The sequence below is a fragment of the Pezoporus occidentalis genome, unplaced genomic scaffold, assembly GCF_034315485.1.
Source record: "Pezoporus occidentalis ecotype Australia unplaced genomic scaffold, CSIRO_AGI_Poc_V1 ctg11, whole genome shotgun sequence".
In the NCBI taxonomy this organism is placed as follows: Eukaryota; Metazoa; Chordata; class Aves; order Psittaciformes; family Psittacidae; genus Pezoporus; species Pezoporus occidentalis.
Window position 1 is genome coordinate 2,629,671 of NW_026912886.1, and position 16,122 is coordinate 2,645,792.

The 16,122-nt window shown below is 38.3% G+C and overlaps 1 protein-coding gene across 1 annotated transcript; it reads left to right on the forward strand.

Annotated features, from left to right (window-relative positions):
* Window positions 1–222: 222 nt before the first annotated feature.
* TARS3 (threonyl-tRNA synthetase 3) lies at window positions 223–14,756 on the forward strand. Its single transcript, XM_062626954.1, has 19 exons — window positions 223–551; window positions 1,121–1,207; window positions 1,986–2,176; window positions 2,711–2,834; window positions 3,958–4,079; window positions 4,779–4,896; window positions 5,519–5,583; window positions 5,824–5,902; window positions 6,835–6,981; window positions 8,415–8,513; window positions 8,841–9,007; window positions 9,530–9,692; window positions 10,575–10,712; window positions 11,157–11,234; window positions 11,334–11,434; window positions 12,590–12,694; window positions 13,501–13,573; window positions 14,306–14,420; window positions 14,543–14,756. Exons 1-19 carry the CDS (start codon window positions 300–302, stop codon window positions 14,689–14,691), a joined length of 2,373 nt encoding a protein of 790 aa, XP_062482938.1. The 5' UTR covers window positions 223–299; the 3' UTR covers window positions 14,692–14,756.
* Window positions 14,757–16,122: the final 1,366 nt, after the last annotated feature.

Genomic DNA, 16,122 nt, shown 5'->3' on the forward strand with positions numbered 1-16,122 from the left:
CACTTCCCAGCTGCTCAGCCGTCACGAGCACCACAGCAGAGAGAGCTACAAGACGGTATGTGCCCGATCAGAGGCAGGCAGGCAGGCACACCGACACCAACCACCTCCCTCCCCAAGCCTCCCGAGTCCCACTGTGCCCGTGCGCGGACAGTTCCGGAAAGGAGGGGGCGGGCCCCGGCGGCTCCGGGGCGGTACGGAGCGGAGGGGGGGGGGGGGGAGGCGGAGCGGCTGAGCTGGGGGCGGTGTCGAGCACGTTCCGCCGTAGAGGGGCGGAGCGAGTGCGCTGCTGCGGCGGGAAGATGGCGGGCGCGGCTGCTGAGGTGGTGTCTCTGCGCCTGTCGCGGCAGGAGCAGGAGCTGCTCTGGCTGACGGCGGAGGTCGCCCAGCTGAAGGGGCAGGAGGCGCCGGGCTGTCCCGCGACCTGCAGCCCCGAACTGCAGCGGCTGAGGGCCGAGAACGAGAAGCTGCGCTACCGCCTCTTGCACCTGCGCCGCAGTCTGGCGGCCGAGCTGGGCAGGGCAGCGCCGGCGGAGCCCCCGGCCGGTGGCGAGGTAGCAACCGGGGTGCGGACACCCGCGGGGCCCTCCTCGGGACCTGCCGGGGAGGGTGGCGGCCTGACGGGGGCGAGCGCCCGCATCGCTGTGGGAATGGCCAGGCCTCTGCGGGGAGCGGGGGTCCAAGCCCCAGCCCACGGCGGTCGCAGGTCTGCCTCGTGTCTCTGCTCTCCTCGTGTGCCCGGAGCGCTCAGCAGTGCTGCTCCCAGTAGCCCTGCCTTTGCGCAGAGGTGGTGTCATTTCGTCAGACCACCGAAACTTGTGCTTGTGACTCACTAGGCTGTTGTAATCGCCCAGGGTCTCACTGTGAAGAGTTGGCCAGCGGTGGCGGTAGTAGTAAAATTGTGGAAATTGTGTTGGGAAGATGCTGCTTGGTGAGCAGCATTGCCATTCCTGCTGAACATCAGGAGGGTGCAGTTCAGATGTGTTGTGAGAAGTCTTTCATCTGTATAAAGGGCACATATTGCTTGTAATTGCCTTTTTAGCCCAATATTGCACTTACTGGTTTGTTTCTGGGTAAAGTATTAATGATACAGGGGTATGCTTAATATTATAACTGTTTTCAGAAAGTCTCCAGTGCAAGTCCAACTCTTGTGGTGACTCAAAATAAAGAGGAAAAGAAAAAAGAAGCTGTGAACCTACATCAGAATGATGTAAGTGCTTATACCGCATAACAGAAGAGCAACTGTTGTTTGGCTGGGTTCAGCAAAAAGTGCTGAAATCTGAAATACTTTGCTATATTTTGAAATCTCAGATTTTGGGAAGAAGGCTTGCTATAGTATGCATATAGAAAAAAAAAGAGCTTCATCTTGCATGTAATTAGTGGACTTACTTATACGTTCTTATATCTCTACTTATTATGTCATAAAATGATTTGGGCTATTGAGAAATAAGGGTCAGGGTACTGTGGTTCCTGAAGAGAGTGGCAGCTCATGAATAGGTAAGCAGTGTTCATGATAATTGAAGGCAGATGGTGGCAACAGTAGCTGTAGTTCTATAGATCTTAATAATTAGCCTGATGCCAGACTAAAGGAAACTTCCCATCAACTATCTTACTGGAATCTGATGCTTTGAATGAACTGGCAGAAGTGAGGGCTTGTTGGAGTTACCCAAGTTTCTCAGGAATGTCAGCCAAATACAAGTTCTGGGGCAGGAATACAGGCTGCTTTCTAAAGTCAAACTCACAAAGCCATTTAGGCCCAGATTGCTGAAGGTGCAGTGGAGAATTGGCAAGCCATTATAAAATAGCAAGTTGGAGGGGACTATCCTGTGTATAATTATTTACAAAATGCTTTACTGCATAGTAGTGTAAATTCTGGTACAGTTAAATCTGGTCTCAGTTGGAATCTCTAGGGATGAACGAACACTGAATAGTTGTCTTCTGTTTCTTTCACAGCTACATATATGTATGATTTAATTTATTTGTTACAGCTACAGCGTGAGCCAAGCTTCATAGAAGACAGACTGAAGCTTTACGAAGCACTGAAAAAAGAACATGATGCTTTGCTAGCTTACAGAGTGGCCAACCAAAGCAAACCTATCAAAATTACTCTGACAGATGGAAAGGTGGCTGAAGGGGAATCCTGGAAAACCACACCATATCAATTAGCTGTAGGAACTAGGTAACCTGCAGATTCAAGGAGCTGCACTTTTGCAGTGATACATCTGTTACAACCAGTTGTTTCTACTGTGTTGCATAAAATATATATGCCATGGTCAGTGGATGGTGAGTCCGTTAAGCTGGCTTATTTGGAAAGCATTGAAACTTCATCTTAATGCAGAAGAAGCAGCTGGATGAAGTCCTTGATCTGAGTGATACTTGAAGTTCTGTGCTGGGGTCGTAATGCTCACTTCCAATTAAAAAAATGTAATAATCAGTGACACTGCTAGGAATGAGTATAGACATCTGTCATTTTTGTGAGTTACCAGATAATAGTAGAAACTGTTGTTAGTTTTTCTTCCAGGACTGAAAACTGCTGAATGAAACTTTCAGACCGTAAGGGTCTATACCGTAAAAGTAGGAAGACCACAGAAACAAAAATCCAAGGTCTTTAGATGCTATTAGACATGAGTGGGGTGTCACGGGGTTTAGAAAACTAAGTGCTTTTGCAAATCTGAACCTAAATATTTGGTCTTGTGTGATTTGTGGTTTTTAGTCAAGCGTTGGCTGCAGACGCAGTCATAGCGAAAGTGAACGGTGAACTGTGGGACCTGGATCGTCCACTGGAGGGAGATTGTACTCTGGAGCTGCTTATGTTTGATAATGAAGAAGCAAAAGCTGTGAGTAAACACTTGATTGAAGGGTGAAATTGATTGCAGCATTATTTTTAAATCCTGAATTAAAAATAATAATAAAAAAAATCCCCAAACTATTCAAGTAATCTATTTGTCATGATTTGACAAAGATCAGATACTAAGTACCTACAGTCTGTAAGTGAATAAAATCTTGGTGCTCTTTTCTTCCCTTTTACATAAAAAAGTTACTTCTCAAACAAGATCCGTAGTGAATTTCTTTATTTGTATCCTAACTTGAAATAGTCTGATGTATTCTAAGAAATGTTCTATGGTTTGACTCACTGTGTCTGAAGATCAGACACTGAAAGAACCAGTGAGGCTGTCTTACAGGTTTTTAAAAATTTTCCAGGATCAGAGTTGAGTCATAAGTGAAATGTGCACCTCCTTGTCCTAGCACTGTTCATTAGAAACTTCTGCAAGCATATTTTAGTTAATTAAACTATGAATATACTTTGTGACACACCCAAGTTTGGTTTTTTTTTTTAATAGATTCAGTCTTAAACCTGTGTTTACACACTAGGATTAGACTTAATTTTATCATAGAATTATTCATGTTATCAAGCTTGTTTGAGGCGTTTCAGGAGACTGTAAAGGCTTTCTCTTGTAACAGTGACTACAAAGTGGCCTGAATTAATAGGACTTAGGACATAAGACTGGTATTGATCTACTGGGTTGTCAGTTGCCCTCTCCTGATATTTCAGGTAGTGTGCTTTACAGTCCAATTCATAAATGTACTGTACTTGAACAATGGTAACTAATCGGCTACATTGCTTTAGATGTGGTTAGTACTGCATAGGCTTTTAACTGGCTGGAAACTAACTAATAAATGACCAAGGTACAACAAGTACTAAGGTGACAGAATTGTGCCGAGATATAATCATCTTTCAGGCTGAAATACAGTGGGTCTTTATTGCTACATTTGCTATTATATTAGCCATTTAGCACACTTCAAAATGAAAACAGAAAGTGGTTACACTCGCTCAGAATTCAGAAAACATTGATTCCAGTGTATAACCCATCTGCAGATACACCCCTCTTTCTTTCTTTTTCCTTTTTAGTTACACAGTGTCAGTGATCCCATCGCTTGCTCATCTGACTTTATTTGCAGGTTTATTGGCATTCAAGTGCTCATATTCTTGGAGAGGCCATGGAAGATTATTTTGGGGGCTGCTTATGCTATGGACCACCAATTGAGAATGGATTTTATTATGACATGTATATTGAAGATAGGTAAAATTTCTTTAATTTTATACTTTAATACTGTGTATTGAAACTCTGTATTAGAACTGGGTGTGTACATACATATTGAGAGTGTGTGTATGCTTAAGTTCAAGAGCAGTCTTCAGCAGGACTTGCGGCTGTTGAATGTTCTGTAAAAAATGTAGTGTGTTTAGGTAAACTGTCTGAAGTTCCAGGAGATACAGGAGACAAGTTTCTGTGAAGACTCATGGGAGTTTGGTTTCCAGGTGCCATAGTCACTTGTAGAAATAGCACGTATACACTTAACTCATATAGGCATTTACCACTTTTGTAATCCTTGTGCACAGTTCTGTTTTTTACTTGTTTATCTTTGTGTTGTCAGGGAGAGCGCTCAATCTGCATCAGCTGATAACTAGGTCCAGCAGCTGGGTTGAGCCTTTTTCTTTTTTTTAATTCTTTTTTTCCTAAATCAGGTATACTTTGAGTTGCAGATCTTCCAGGCATTTAAATGTTCTGGGAGTGATTGCAGTGGGTTTGTTCATGGTGATGCCATTTGTATTTCTGAGTTTAGTGTCTGAAAGCACAGCTGATTGTAAGAAACAAGAATACCGTGACAAATCACAAGACATTCCATGTGTTTCAAATTAGACCGCTAGAAAGTGGTCATTTAAAAATGGGAATATCAAAATAACTAATTTATATTTCTTTGCCCATGTCTTTTTTGTTTAGAGGTGTATCTAGTACTGAATTCCCACTGCTAGAGAATCGCTGTAAAAATATAATGAAAGAGAAGCAGCCTTTTGAAAGGCTGGAAGTCAAAAAGGAGATCCTCTTAGACATGTTTAAGGTGGGTCTTTGGAGCGGCTGTAATTCTGATACAGTGATCTTTTAGAATTAACTTACATAAAATACAGCATGTGACTCACTCATCAGAGTAGTACCTGTCTAGTAAAGCAAAGGAAAAGAATATCATCCTTTTTCCCACTCTTCATGTCCCTCTCAAGTGTATGGGGTGCTTACAGGCAGTAATAATAACTTTTCCTTACTACACACAAACACCTCAAGTTCAGCGCAATGACCAAGAAATTAATACGCAAAAGGCATACATTCATTCAGGCTCACTTGCAGAGACAAGTCAGGAAAGACTCTTTTATACAGTGAATATTGCCAGTCTCGCTGTACTTTGTTGTAATTGCCTTTCAGAATACTTCGAGGCTATTGGGTAATAATCACGATGCTTAACACATCCTCAAGAAAATGGTATTTTTGTATCTTTCCTCTCTTGTTTTCTAACTCTTCTAAAATGATGTTGAAGTTCTGCTTATGTATATGTGATCATGTGATTTTTAGTTACATCTTTTACTGTTGCATTTGCATTGTTAATATATAGTTTTTCAAATATAAATTTGAAATACAATTTTATTAGACCTTTTATTGATGTTTCTGACTTTTGATGTTTCTCCACACAGTATAACAAGTTTAAGTGTCGGATCCTTCATGAGAAGGTGAACACAGCAACTACTACAATATACAGGTAAAGAAAATCACATTAAAAGGTATGAAATATTTCTGTTCTTAGGTATATTTTGTTTAAATTGAGAGAATAATTTTTTGTGGGGTTTTTTTTGGTGGTGTTTTTTCTTGAATTTGCAGTGTTGCAAATATATACTTAATAGCGGCTTTGAATATGTCAAGCATTAACTTGTTTGCCATTAGTGATGTATTTAAAAATACTAAAGTGTTTTGAAATAAACATTTTTCTTCTGGTGTATAGATGTGGTCCACTGATTGATCTCTGCAGGGGTCCACATGTCAGACACACAGGAAAAATCAAGGCCCTTAAAATACTTAAGGTAGGTTTAAAATAACTGTGCATTAAAACTTAAGTAAACTATGGGTCAGTTTTTGATTTATTTCTGAATTTATTTCTCCTGAAGTGATAATGTTAGGATGCTTTGGATTGTTTTCTTTGCTTATTCTGAAAATAGCCCTTCATTTCTTTCCCAGCTCCTATTGTACAAGTAGGCTTTCATCTGCTTCCAAGGTTTACTGACCTTGGAATGACCATCACAATAGTACATCACTGAAAGTTAATAGTGTTTGTTTTTTTTTTTTGCTGGAGTATTGGTACAGTATCGTGTATGCTTAGGCTATAATGAAGAGCACTGCAAAAGTACTCAAACTAGGAGTAACTAGATACGGTGTGGAACCAGTTATACTATGCACAGGGGACAAGTGCAGTGCGTATGTGTCAGTACTGTGCTAGTATCGCCAGCCAGCACTACCCTTAGTAGTACAATGTCCTACCTCGTGGTAACATTCATCATAGTTGATTTTGCAGATTCCTAACTGAAGTTTATGGAACTCTGAGTTCCAGGGATTGTGTTAGTTTGTGAAAACAGCTAGCATTCAGCTGACACATTGAGTTAGTTTCATTTTATCTTTCCTGTTTTCTTACTGCATTATGTTTTCAATATAAACAATTCGTGCTTTTTTTGAAGATATAATGAGAGATCATAAAACATGCCATGACTTGAAACAAGGTACCTAAGTATAATAAAAATATGACTTCACCAATCACTTCAGTTTGTCTTAGTATGCTGACTAAAAGGCAGTGCAAAAATCTTTGTATTATCAGCAAATCATGGATGACTGCATATAATTCTTTTCCCACAGAGGCTGGGGATGGGGGGTGGAAATCACAACATTTGAATGCATTAGTGTTTATTCCTCCTTTCCCTGAGATTATATAAGAGTAACTGAAGGTATGGGGTTTGTGCATCAGAATTCTTCTGCGTACTGGGAAGGAAAATCTGACATGGAAACTCTGCAGAGAATATATGGAATATCTTTTCCTGATAACAAAATGATGAAGGAATGGGAGAAATTCCAGGAAGAAGCCAGAAACCGGGATCGTAGGAAAATTGGAAAGGTACAGTGTTTCATGGTCTACTTCTCTTTTATGCTTCTGTAATAGAACTAATTCTTCTTTGTTGTTTTTCTTTGTTTGTTTTTCCAAATTTAATTCTATAAACTCAACTTGTTACTTGCATACAGATGTTAAGTTTACAGTGGGAAGAAGTTATGGGGTAGTCCCTTGCTTTAGGAAAGTGTGTCTTGAACATTTTTATGTAGGATCTTTTCAGATCCTATCTAAACTGCTGTATTTTGCATAGAAGTGAGAAATTATTGGAAATAGTATGGTTCTGTCATTCTTTATTATAGGCATAAATAATGTAATAGCTGTGTGTTCGTACATGCAGTACTTGAGATGTCATGGATAGCGTTCCTGTATTCCTCTACTAGATTAAAATGAACAGAGTTAATCTTATTTGAGTGTAAGTCGGAAGACTTTGGACTGACACAAGGATTATGACCCAATATCTGTTCTGTTAGCATGTGGTCTCCTAATTGTTGTGACCTTTGCTATGATTCTGTAGAGACGGTGGATTTACAGGGAGGGTATTTAAGAGAAAAGCAGCTTTGTGAGTGTTTAAGCACAATGGACAGTACAGGTGAAAGCAAGGAAACAATTATTTGAATAACTTGTGTGTGAAGGTCGGCATCATTGGCCAAGGAGATGCAGACACGAATTTCTCATTACTTGCTGGCAGAAGATTACTTCTGTGCCTTTTCAAAACCAAATTGCCTAGTATCAATCAAACAGTTTATGTAGTGTTTATGTATCCAGTATCTATGATGCTGTTGTGGCTTAAGCCCAGCTGGTAACTCAGAACCATGCAGCCCTCACTCTCCACCTTTTTCCTTCACCCCCTGCTGCTGGAGGGATTGGAAGGAGAAAGTCCTTGATCAAAGTAAGCATTACTTAGCAACAAGTGAAAGCATCAGTGTATTATCAGCAGTGTTCTCAGGCTAAAGTTGAAAACACAGAACTGCACCAGCTGCTAAGAAGGAGAAAAATAACTGGTACAGCTGAAGCCAGGACAGATGCTGACGAGGCTGTGGTTCTCTAAAGGTGTATCACAGCCACACTGCTGAGCTGCTGGTTTTGAGGCTCAATTCTGTTAAAGAATGACCTGCTCACAAGCTTAAGCCATCAACCTTCAGATGCGATAGTTATATGCTTAATTGATTTGGTTACTGTGATTAGTCAAGGCTTCAGGATTTTGAGGAAAACTCTTAAGTATATTTACACAGTGTCAAATGGAATTCCACTGTTACTACAGACTTCTGAGAGTAAGAACTAGATATAAATTAGCTACTGTTATTGAGAACTTGTAAACCTGGAAATCATCCTCCTGCTGTAATATTTCATTTCTGTGAACAGTGTTGATGTGTGAAGTAGTCATGTTCTGCAGTTCCATCTGAAGTGGTGTTACAGCATTCTGGTTTTAATTTACCTAGGAACAAGAACTCTTCTTCTTCCATGATTTGAGTCCTGGAAGCTGCTTTTTCCTTCCCAGAGGTGCCTTTCTCTATAATACACTTGTGGATTTCATAAGAGTGAGTATATACTAATGTAACTCCTAACAAGCTTAATATCAGTTGTTGATCTGAAGTGGTAGGCCATTCTTAGCACTGAATTATCCACAGAAGGAGAAATGTCTGTATATATAAAAATGTACCAGATTTTCACTATGGTTATATGGACCTAAACTTTTTGAAAATATGGCAGAATAAAGCTGCTTTTTCCAGTTTTGCAAAACCTACATGTGTAGGAGTCCTTTAGCCTTCCCAGTAAGTCACCATCATAAGAACACAATTAGAGACAATAAGGCTTTTGCTTGTCAAAATATCTATCAACTTTTAAATGTTAAACTTGTTTTATAGGATGAATATTGGAGGCGTAATTTTACTGAAGTTGTATCTCCAAACATCTTCAACAATAAGCTCTGGGAAGCTTCAGGACACTGGCAACACTACAGTGAAAATATGTTCTCTTTTGAGATTGAGAAGGAAACTTTTGCCCTTAAACCAATGAATTGTCCAGGACATTGGTTTGTACCCTCAACTGGAAAACTTATTTTACTACATTTATCTTTTGTGGGGCTGAGGTAAAATGATGTTACCACGTATGTTTACAACAGACTACTTAAGGAACTAGTGTATCCAAAGAGATGCCATGACAGCATCCCAAAGAAGACCAGCTTTAATTCTTGTAGGAGGATCTTTCAGTAGGTCTGCACTAAGTGAGCTAGGTTTATGCACGTTAATAATATTTTGTACTACTAAGCAAACACAAATTGTGTTCAGTAGAGGTAAGCATCAGTTGTGGTATAGCAAATGAAGGTAAAGATGAGCCAGTCTTGATACTCTTTGAGTTTGTTCTAGGTGGTCTTTAGCAATACATTTCAAGTGCTGCACTTTCTCTGTTTTCCTGCCTTTTAGGATGCAGACAACCTAAATGAATACATACTTTAAAATTAATTACTGCGTGTGCTGATCTTGGTTTAGTTTCTGTGTTGTCTTAAATCTTCTATGAGAAGGATAAAAGGAAGGTTCTTTTGTTTTCCTTCTAGCTTGATGTTTGCCCATCGTCCACGATCGTGGAGGGAAATGCCTCTTAGACTTGCAGATTTTGGAGTTCTTCATCGAAATGAACTCTCTGGGACTTTAAGTGGCTTGACTCGTGTAAGGCGCTTCCAACAGGATGATGCTCACATCTTTTGCACAATAGAACAGGTAAAAAAAATACAACCCAAACCAAACCAATCCCCTAAAACTAACCAGCCCTCTCCCCTTACCAGTCATCAAAAAGTGCAAACCTTTCCCCTCCCAGTGCAAACCATCGTTAAACAAGAAAAAAATCCCTAAAGTATTTTTACTTTAAACTTCTTCTGTTGTGTTGCTTTGCAGCATAATGCTGCTTTTGATGGTTTGTTTTGTGAGGTTTTTTGGCTTCTGTCTAGGCTTAGGTGGTTCCTTCTTACTCATCTTAGCCATATTTCTAATGTTCTAATTGCTGAAATCAGTAGCCTGTTAAACTTCTGTTACAAGTTTCTGAAATAGCAGTGCCGTAATCTTATGTTACTTATTTTTATATCAAAACAAAGTTATTTGAGTGATGTTATGATTGTGAATTGCATAGTGAGATTTGCTGCATAGGTATTGTCCCTTTAGAAAAATACGTGGGGCACCTAAATCCCAAAAGCTAAAATTTTCTGCATCTCCCCATGCAAAGAGAAAAAGTTGTCGACCACATTTTGTTTTCTGTAGTAATACTGGATAAATACTTTTCGTTAATAATGCCATAACTTTAGTAGAACTGTGTGACTAAATTGATGTACACTTGTCAGGTCTGACTCATGCAGTTTGGCTCCAGAAGCCCAGGCTTAACAAGAGCATTACTTTTCTTCCCATGCTTCTAAGTCACCCCAACCTCAGTTCTCCTGTCACCCATTGCCTAGATGTGGGTTTGTAGGATGTAGTTTTGTGTGATTTTTTTTTTTTTTCTTTTTAGTTGTTTTTATTTGTTTAATGGACCCATATTCTGATGATGAGGAATTCAGTAAATCCAATAATTTTTTTAATTAAAAAAATTAATATATTTTGTTTATGTTTGAGATTGAAGAAGAAATTAAGAGCTGTCTTGATTTCTTGAAGTCAGTGTATGCTGTCTTTGGTTTTACCTTTCAACTGCATCTTTCTACAAGACCAGAAAATTATCTAGGAGAGTTAGAGATCTGGAATCATGCAGAAAAGGTAATTCATTTAAAACCAAACCTTTAATATTTCTGTTTGCAGAGATGGATATTTAACTAAGTTCTTTCAGGTTGAATAGCAAAATAAGTGAAATTGCTTACATCAGGTGCTAAGCGTTGTCCTTACTGGAAATGCTTATTGAAAAGTGTCACATTACATGCAAAGTTTCTGTATAAAATGAGAGCTTTCTGATTCTTACTTAGCCCCTTATCTTGAACTGGTTAATTTTTATTAATCTTTTTTTCTGATTAATCACATTTGTACAAAGAACTACTTTTATTTCTGGATTATTTATTATAAATGAGTAATTTCTTGACCAGCAGGAGTCATGTTGCATGTTGACTCCCTCTGTATTTCAGAGGCAGATGCTTTGACTTACAGCAATAAAAGGCCTTGCCATACCTTTTATAAATTATACTCCTTTTTTTTTTTTTCTGTGATTAGCAACTTCAAAACAGCTTGAATAATTTTGGAGAGCAATGGAGTTTGAATCCAGGAGATGGAGCATTTTATGGTCCTAAGGTTGGTGAATCAGCATTTTAATACAACTTTGAGATGGATAATAATACAGACACAATGCAGGCAGAGTATATGTAGTAACTGTGTTATTTTGCTTCACAGATTGATATTAAAATCAAAGATGCTATTGGCAGGTACCATCAATGTGCTACTGTCCAGCTTGACTTCCAGCTACCCATTCGATTTAATCTTACTTATGTTGGGTGAGTGGTTAAGTTAAATATATTCCTCTTTGAAATGAAATAATTAAACCCCAAAAAAGGTTAGTTTAAGTCTCCTTTAACTGACATGTACTAATGTTTTGTTGCTCACTTAACAAATGATGAGCCTGTACAGCCGTAGCCTGATGAGGAGGGGGAGAACATCCCTAGCTAGTAGAGGACTCAGTCATGAAATTGAAGGTACTTCCTCAGTGTAATGGTAGGTCACTTTAAATGTAAATGCTGTTGATTGCAGGAAAATTTCCTGATCCCTGTTGTCTGCCAGATCTGAAGACAACTGATCATATATAATCCTAAAGGAAACTCGCTGAGTCAGTTTTCACTTTGAGCCTAGTCAGTGTGTCTCCTTTGAAGACATTGCTTAGAAATTCAAATGTGTCTTAAGGAGCTAGTATGTTTGTAATTAAGTTCTCCATTCTTTTTGATCAGATAAAGTAAGTTAACTTTGAGGAACAGAAACCAAATGTGAACGGTTTTTAATGAAAATCTCACTTTTGATTCTAGCTAGGAAGAGGCATGTTTATCCTCTGAGTGAATTAATCTTAGTACCATGTTGACTTGAACACGCATTTTCTGGGTTGTTTTTCTTGATAGATTTGATTTTGCCTATTATAAAGAGTTAGATGGGGAAGATAAAATAAGAATAGTTGTTTTTTTGATTTGGCTCTATCTTGTACATTAGATGTTCCAGCTCTTTGGTACGTGATAATACTGTTACGAACAGCAGCCAGCTTTTTTTCATCACAGGATTGTAATTTAAGGAAAGACATCAATAGTAGGAGCAGGTAAAATCATGTGCAACCAAAAAAAAGCAAGACATAGCGGAAAAATAAGAACCAAGAACATAAATATTAAAATGCCCAGATGGAGCTGAGTCAGTTGTGTGTCTTTTTAAACTTAGGTGTTTCTGCTGATGCCATTAGCTATAGGCATGGTTATTTTAAGTCACTGGATTATTCGGTATTCCTTTAAAAGCTCAGGTAATTGAAAGTATATTTTTAATAAAACCAGTAGATTTTGTGTAAGTAAAAGTTACTGTATTTTGTCTTTCCATGAAAAGTAGAATCAGAAATGTTAGTAGGATTATCTCTGTGTGAGCTGAGAAATTTTTGGTTTTTAACTTTATTCTTTTTTCAGTAAGGATGGCGATGATAAGAAAAGACCAGTGATTATTCACAGAGCTATTTTGGGATCTGTGGAGAGAATGATAGCTATTCTAGCAGAAAATTATGGAGGAAAATGGTATGTAGCACAAATACACTTCTAAGAGGTGTTTAGCAATCTATTGAATAGAGATCCTCCATTATGCCCCATATATTATAATGCAAAATAATATTCCTAGAATTTTCTCAAAATGAGTAGGTAAGATTACAAGAAAAGAAGTTGAATTTTATGGTCTGAGTTGCATCCTTTTATTGATAGCTCATTAACAGAAATTCAGTTTCATGAGGTTGCAGGAAAAAACATACAGTAAAGCAGAAATAAGAATTGTAATTGAATATATGTGTACTGCATTATTCTTGTTCCTTTCTTCTTAAACATGATGGTATTGTACTGGGAAGGTGTTAGACATATGTAAAGGTGTAAAGTGATCACAAACACAGACATGAATTAGTCCTAATATGTGAAATATTTTTTTAAGTTGTAAGATGTATCATTTCATCTTGAATGAACTCTGAAGGTATTTCTTCGTGAATGTATTTAAAGTATTAAGGAAAAGGTAATATTTACTTTTAGCCACCTACCTGACTGTTCACGTTTCACTATAAAATTATATAAAAAAACCTAGAAATCATATGAAAAAATCAAGTTCTGTTGGAAGTTGTGAATGCAGCTGGGAAGTAAACAGAAGTTCTGCGTATGTTTTACTGGAATCAATATATTTACTATTTTTATGTGAACTTGAGGAAGGTAACCTATTTTTCAACACCCTTAGCTAACATAAATATTTTTATGAAGTAAAGAAATTGTTGTTAGGAAAGTGACTGGATAGTAATGCAAATGTAATATGCATATTTATTTCATATTTTTCTTGTCCTGCTTGCCAGGCCGTTCTGGCTGTCTCCGCGGCAGGTCATGGTTGTGCCTGTGGGACCTACTTCTGAAGAATATGCACAGCAGGTGAGAGTAGGGCCTTCCTTTTTATAGTAGCAAGCAGTTTTTAATAGCTAGGACAAATAATGTTTGTCCTAGAAAAAAGAGTGAATGCTGTAATAATTGCAGAGGCGTATTGGGGGGGGGGGGGGGGGGTGTGTGTAAATCTTTCCATGTAGTCTAAAATTTGTATAAGCCTGAGATAGGGTTATGTAACTTTTAAGTGTGTTGGGTTCTGTAACTATATACATACTTGAGCAATTATTAAAGAAGAAAACATTCTGGATGACAAACCTTGTATACTGTTTCATTACAGGATTATCTGCTTAAAGTAGAGGCAGAGCTGATTTCTTCCATTTCCCAGCATTTATACTGTTGACTACATTATATTTGACCATGGTTGGGTTTACCCCTTTCTCCTGCTTTTCCTTTAATGCAAGCATAAGTGGGTTTGTTCATTCTCTTCTTTCTTATTTCTCAGTGAGGAAACATTTCTGACATTGCGCAGTGTAGCTGTGTGAGGAAATCAAGTATTTGATATGGATGTTACCTTGTATTGTAATCTAACTGGAGTCCTGCTAAACCCTCAAGTGTGTGTGCAGTTTTCTGCCAATAACTTAATGGATTTACAGTGATTCACAAGAGCAAATTATGCATATACACAAATTATTGGAAGAGATCAGGGATTACAGCACGTATAAATTTATGTTGTAGAATATATACTGTAATATTGAGTGGTTTGTTCTTTGTTTTTTTTAGGTTTGCAGCAAATTTTTTGAAGCAGGATTTATGTCCGATGTGGATCTAGATCAAAGTTGCACATTAAACAAGAAAATTAGAAATGCACAGCTGGCCCAGTATAACTTTATCTTGGGTAATTGCAGCACCACATTTCTGAGTATCATTTAAATTTTAATGTCAGGCACAGAGTTTGTCTAGACTCTCGTTTTGTAATGTAGGTAATCAGTTTTATATTGTTTGTGCTATGTCTTGCAGTGGTTGGAGAGAAGGAGAAAGCAAATAATGCTGTCAACGTGCGAACAAGAGACAACAAAGTTCATGGAGAGATTTCAGTATCTTCTGCTATTGAAAAACTCAAGAAATTAAAGAGTTCGCGTATTCCATATGCAGAAGAAGAATTCTGATGTTGCCATTAGGAAAAATAATTATTAGCTGCTCATGTGAAATGGTATTTCTTTCCTCCTGTACAGCAGTTTAATGGATATGCAAAATAGACACACGTAGCAATGTTGGTGCTATAGGAACAGCATGAGAGGACAGATGGAACTGCCAACTCCTTTAACAGTTGCATGGGATTCCAGTCTGTGCAACTTGCAGAACGCTTATTCTAAAAGTCCTACACCTCTGCTAAAGTACGTAGGGTTTGCTATGGAAATAAATCATGAGGAATGGGAGGCAGGGAGCTGTACTGGCTGCTGCTGTGACTGCTGATGTGACCTGGAATCCAAAGCTTGGCGGATGCAGGAGGAGCTTCTTGGTTTATTTTTTTTTCTAACTCCAGATTATATCAAATTTATTTGTGAAGGAGTGGCAGGGAAAACAGCTTGGTTCTTCCTGAATGCGTGTTCACAGGCTGCAAGTACATGAGTGTCAATTGGAAGTATAAGTGGTACAAGGTGCTGATTGAGTTGGCCTGATACTTGGTTCTTGTAAAGGTGATTGCCAAGAATGAAGTTGAATTACCCACCCTATCTGTGTGTGTGGAGTGTTTTATTTTTTCTGGTGTTTGCTGTTGATACGGGTTTTTTCCTAGAACAAGCAAACCTTTGAAAACACTGTAATTTTTTGCTGTATTTGTTTGGGACACTGAAACCACTGAAACAGGGCAGATGACATTTTTAAAACACAGCATGTTTGAATTTACAGTGGCCATGTTTATCTGACTTCTTCATGCTTAGAAATTATTTTGAAGTTACTCTTGCAGGCAATAGAATCAGGTTGTTTTTTTTTAGGTAAATTTTTATGACTTTTTTTGCTTTTATATGCCTTTTTTACTTACAATGCATAGATAATGTTAAATACATTACTCAGTTATCCAAGCTATGCAGCTGTAGCTGTTGTGATTTTAATATCACTGAAATGAAGCAGAAAATGCTACACACCACATAAGTGTTATATAAACAAAAACCTAGTGCTTTACTTGCATGATGGGTGTATGAGATGTGTGTTCAATCAGCCTCTTTTTGTATTAGGTTGCTTGGGTGCCTGTTTTTACCCACTGCGTTTCCCCTTGTTAAAGGAGAAGAAAAAATTAGAGCAGCAAGTGCCAGGGCCCTGTTCTGTTCCACTTCACAGAATTAAGGTGGGCTGTGGAGACTAATTCATGTTTATATTTAATAATATATTTTATATGCAATATTTGATCTATTCAGAATGTAGAAACCCCATGTTTGGTTGGGTTTGGTTGGGTTTTTAGTATGTTTTTCCCCCCCCCAGTAAACTTCTAGGTTTTGCAAATAAAACCTAGGATTTTAGCATGCATTGTTAGCCTTTTATGTTTTGCGACTTTGTTTGGATGACCTGCGGCAAAAAGAGGGTCACGGAGGGATATAAAT

What these genes read in the sequence shown, in the direction of transcription:
- TARS3 (XM_062626954.1), top strand. Translation starts at nt 300, where the DNA reads ATGGCGGGCGCGGCTGCTGAGGTGGTGTCTCTGCGCCTGTCGCGGCAG. An exon ending in TCCTCTTAGACATGTTTAAG is followed by an intron (nt 4,897 to 5,518) that starts GTGGGTCTTTGG and finishes TTCTCCACACAG; the next exon opens with TATAACAAGTTTAAGTGTCG. An exon ending in ATCGTAGGAAAATTGGAAAG is followed by an intron (nt 6,982 to 8,414) that starts GTACAGTGTTTC and finishes TAATTTACCTAG; the next exon opens with GAACAAGAACTCTTCTTCTT.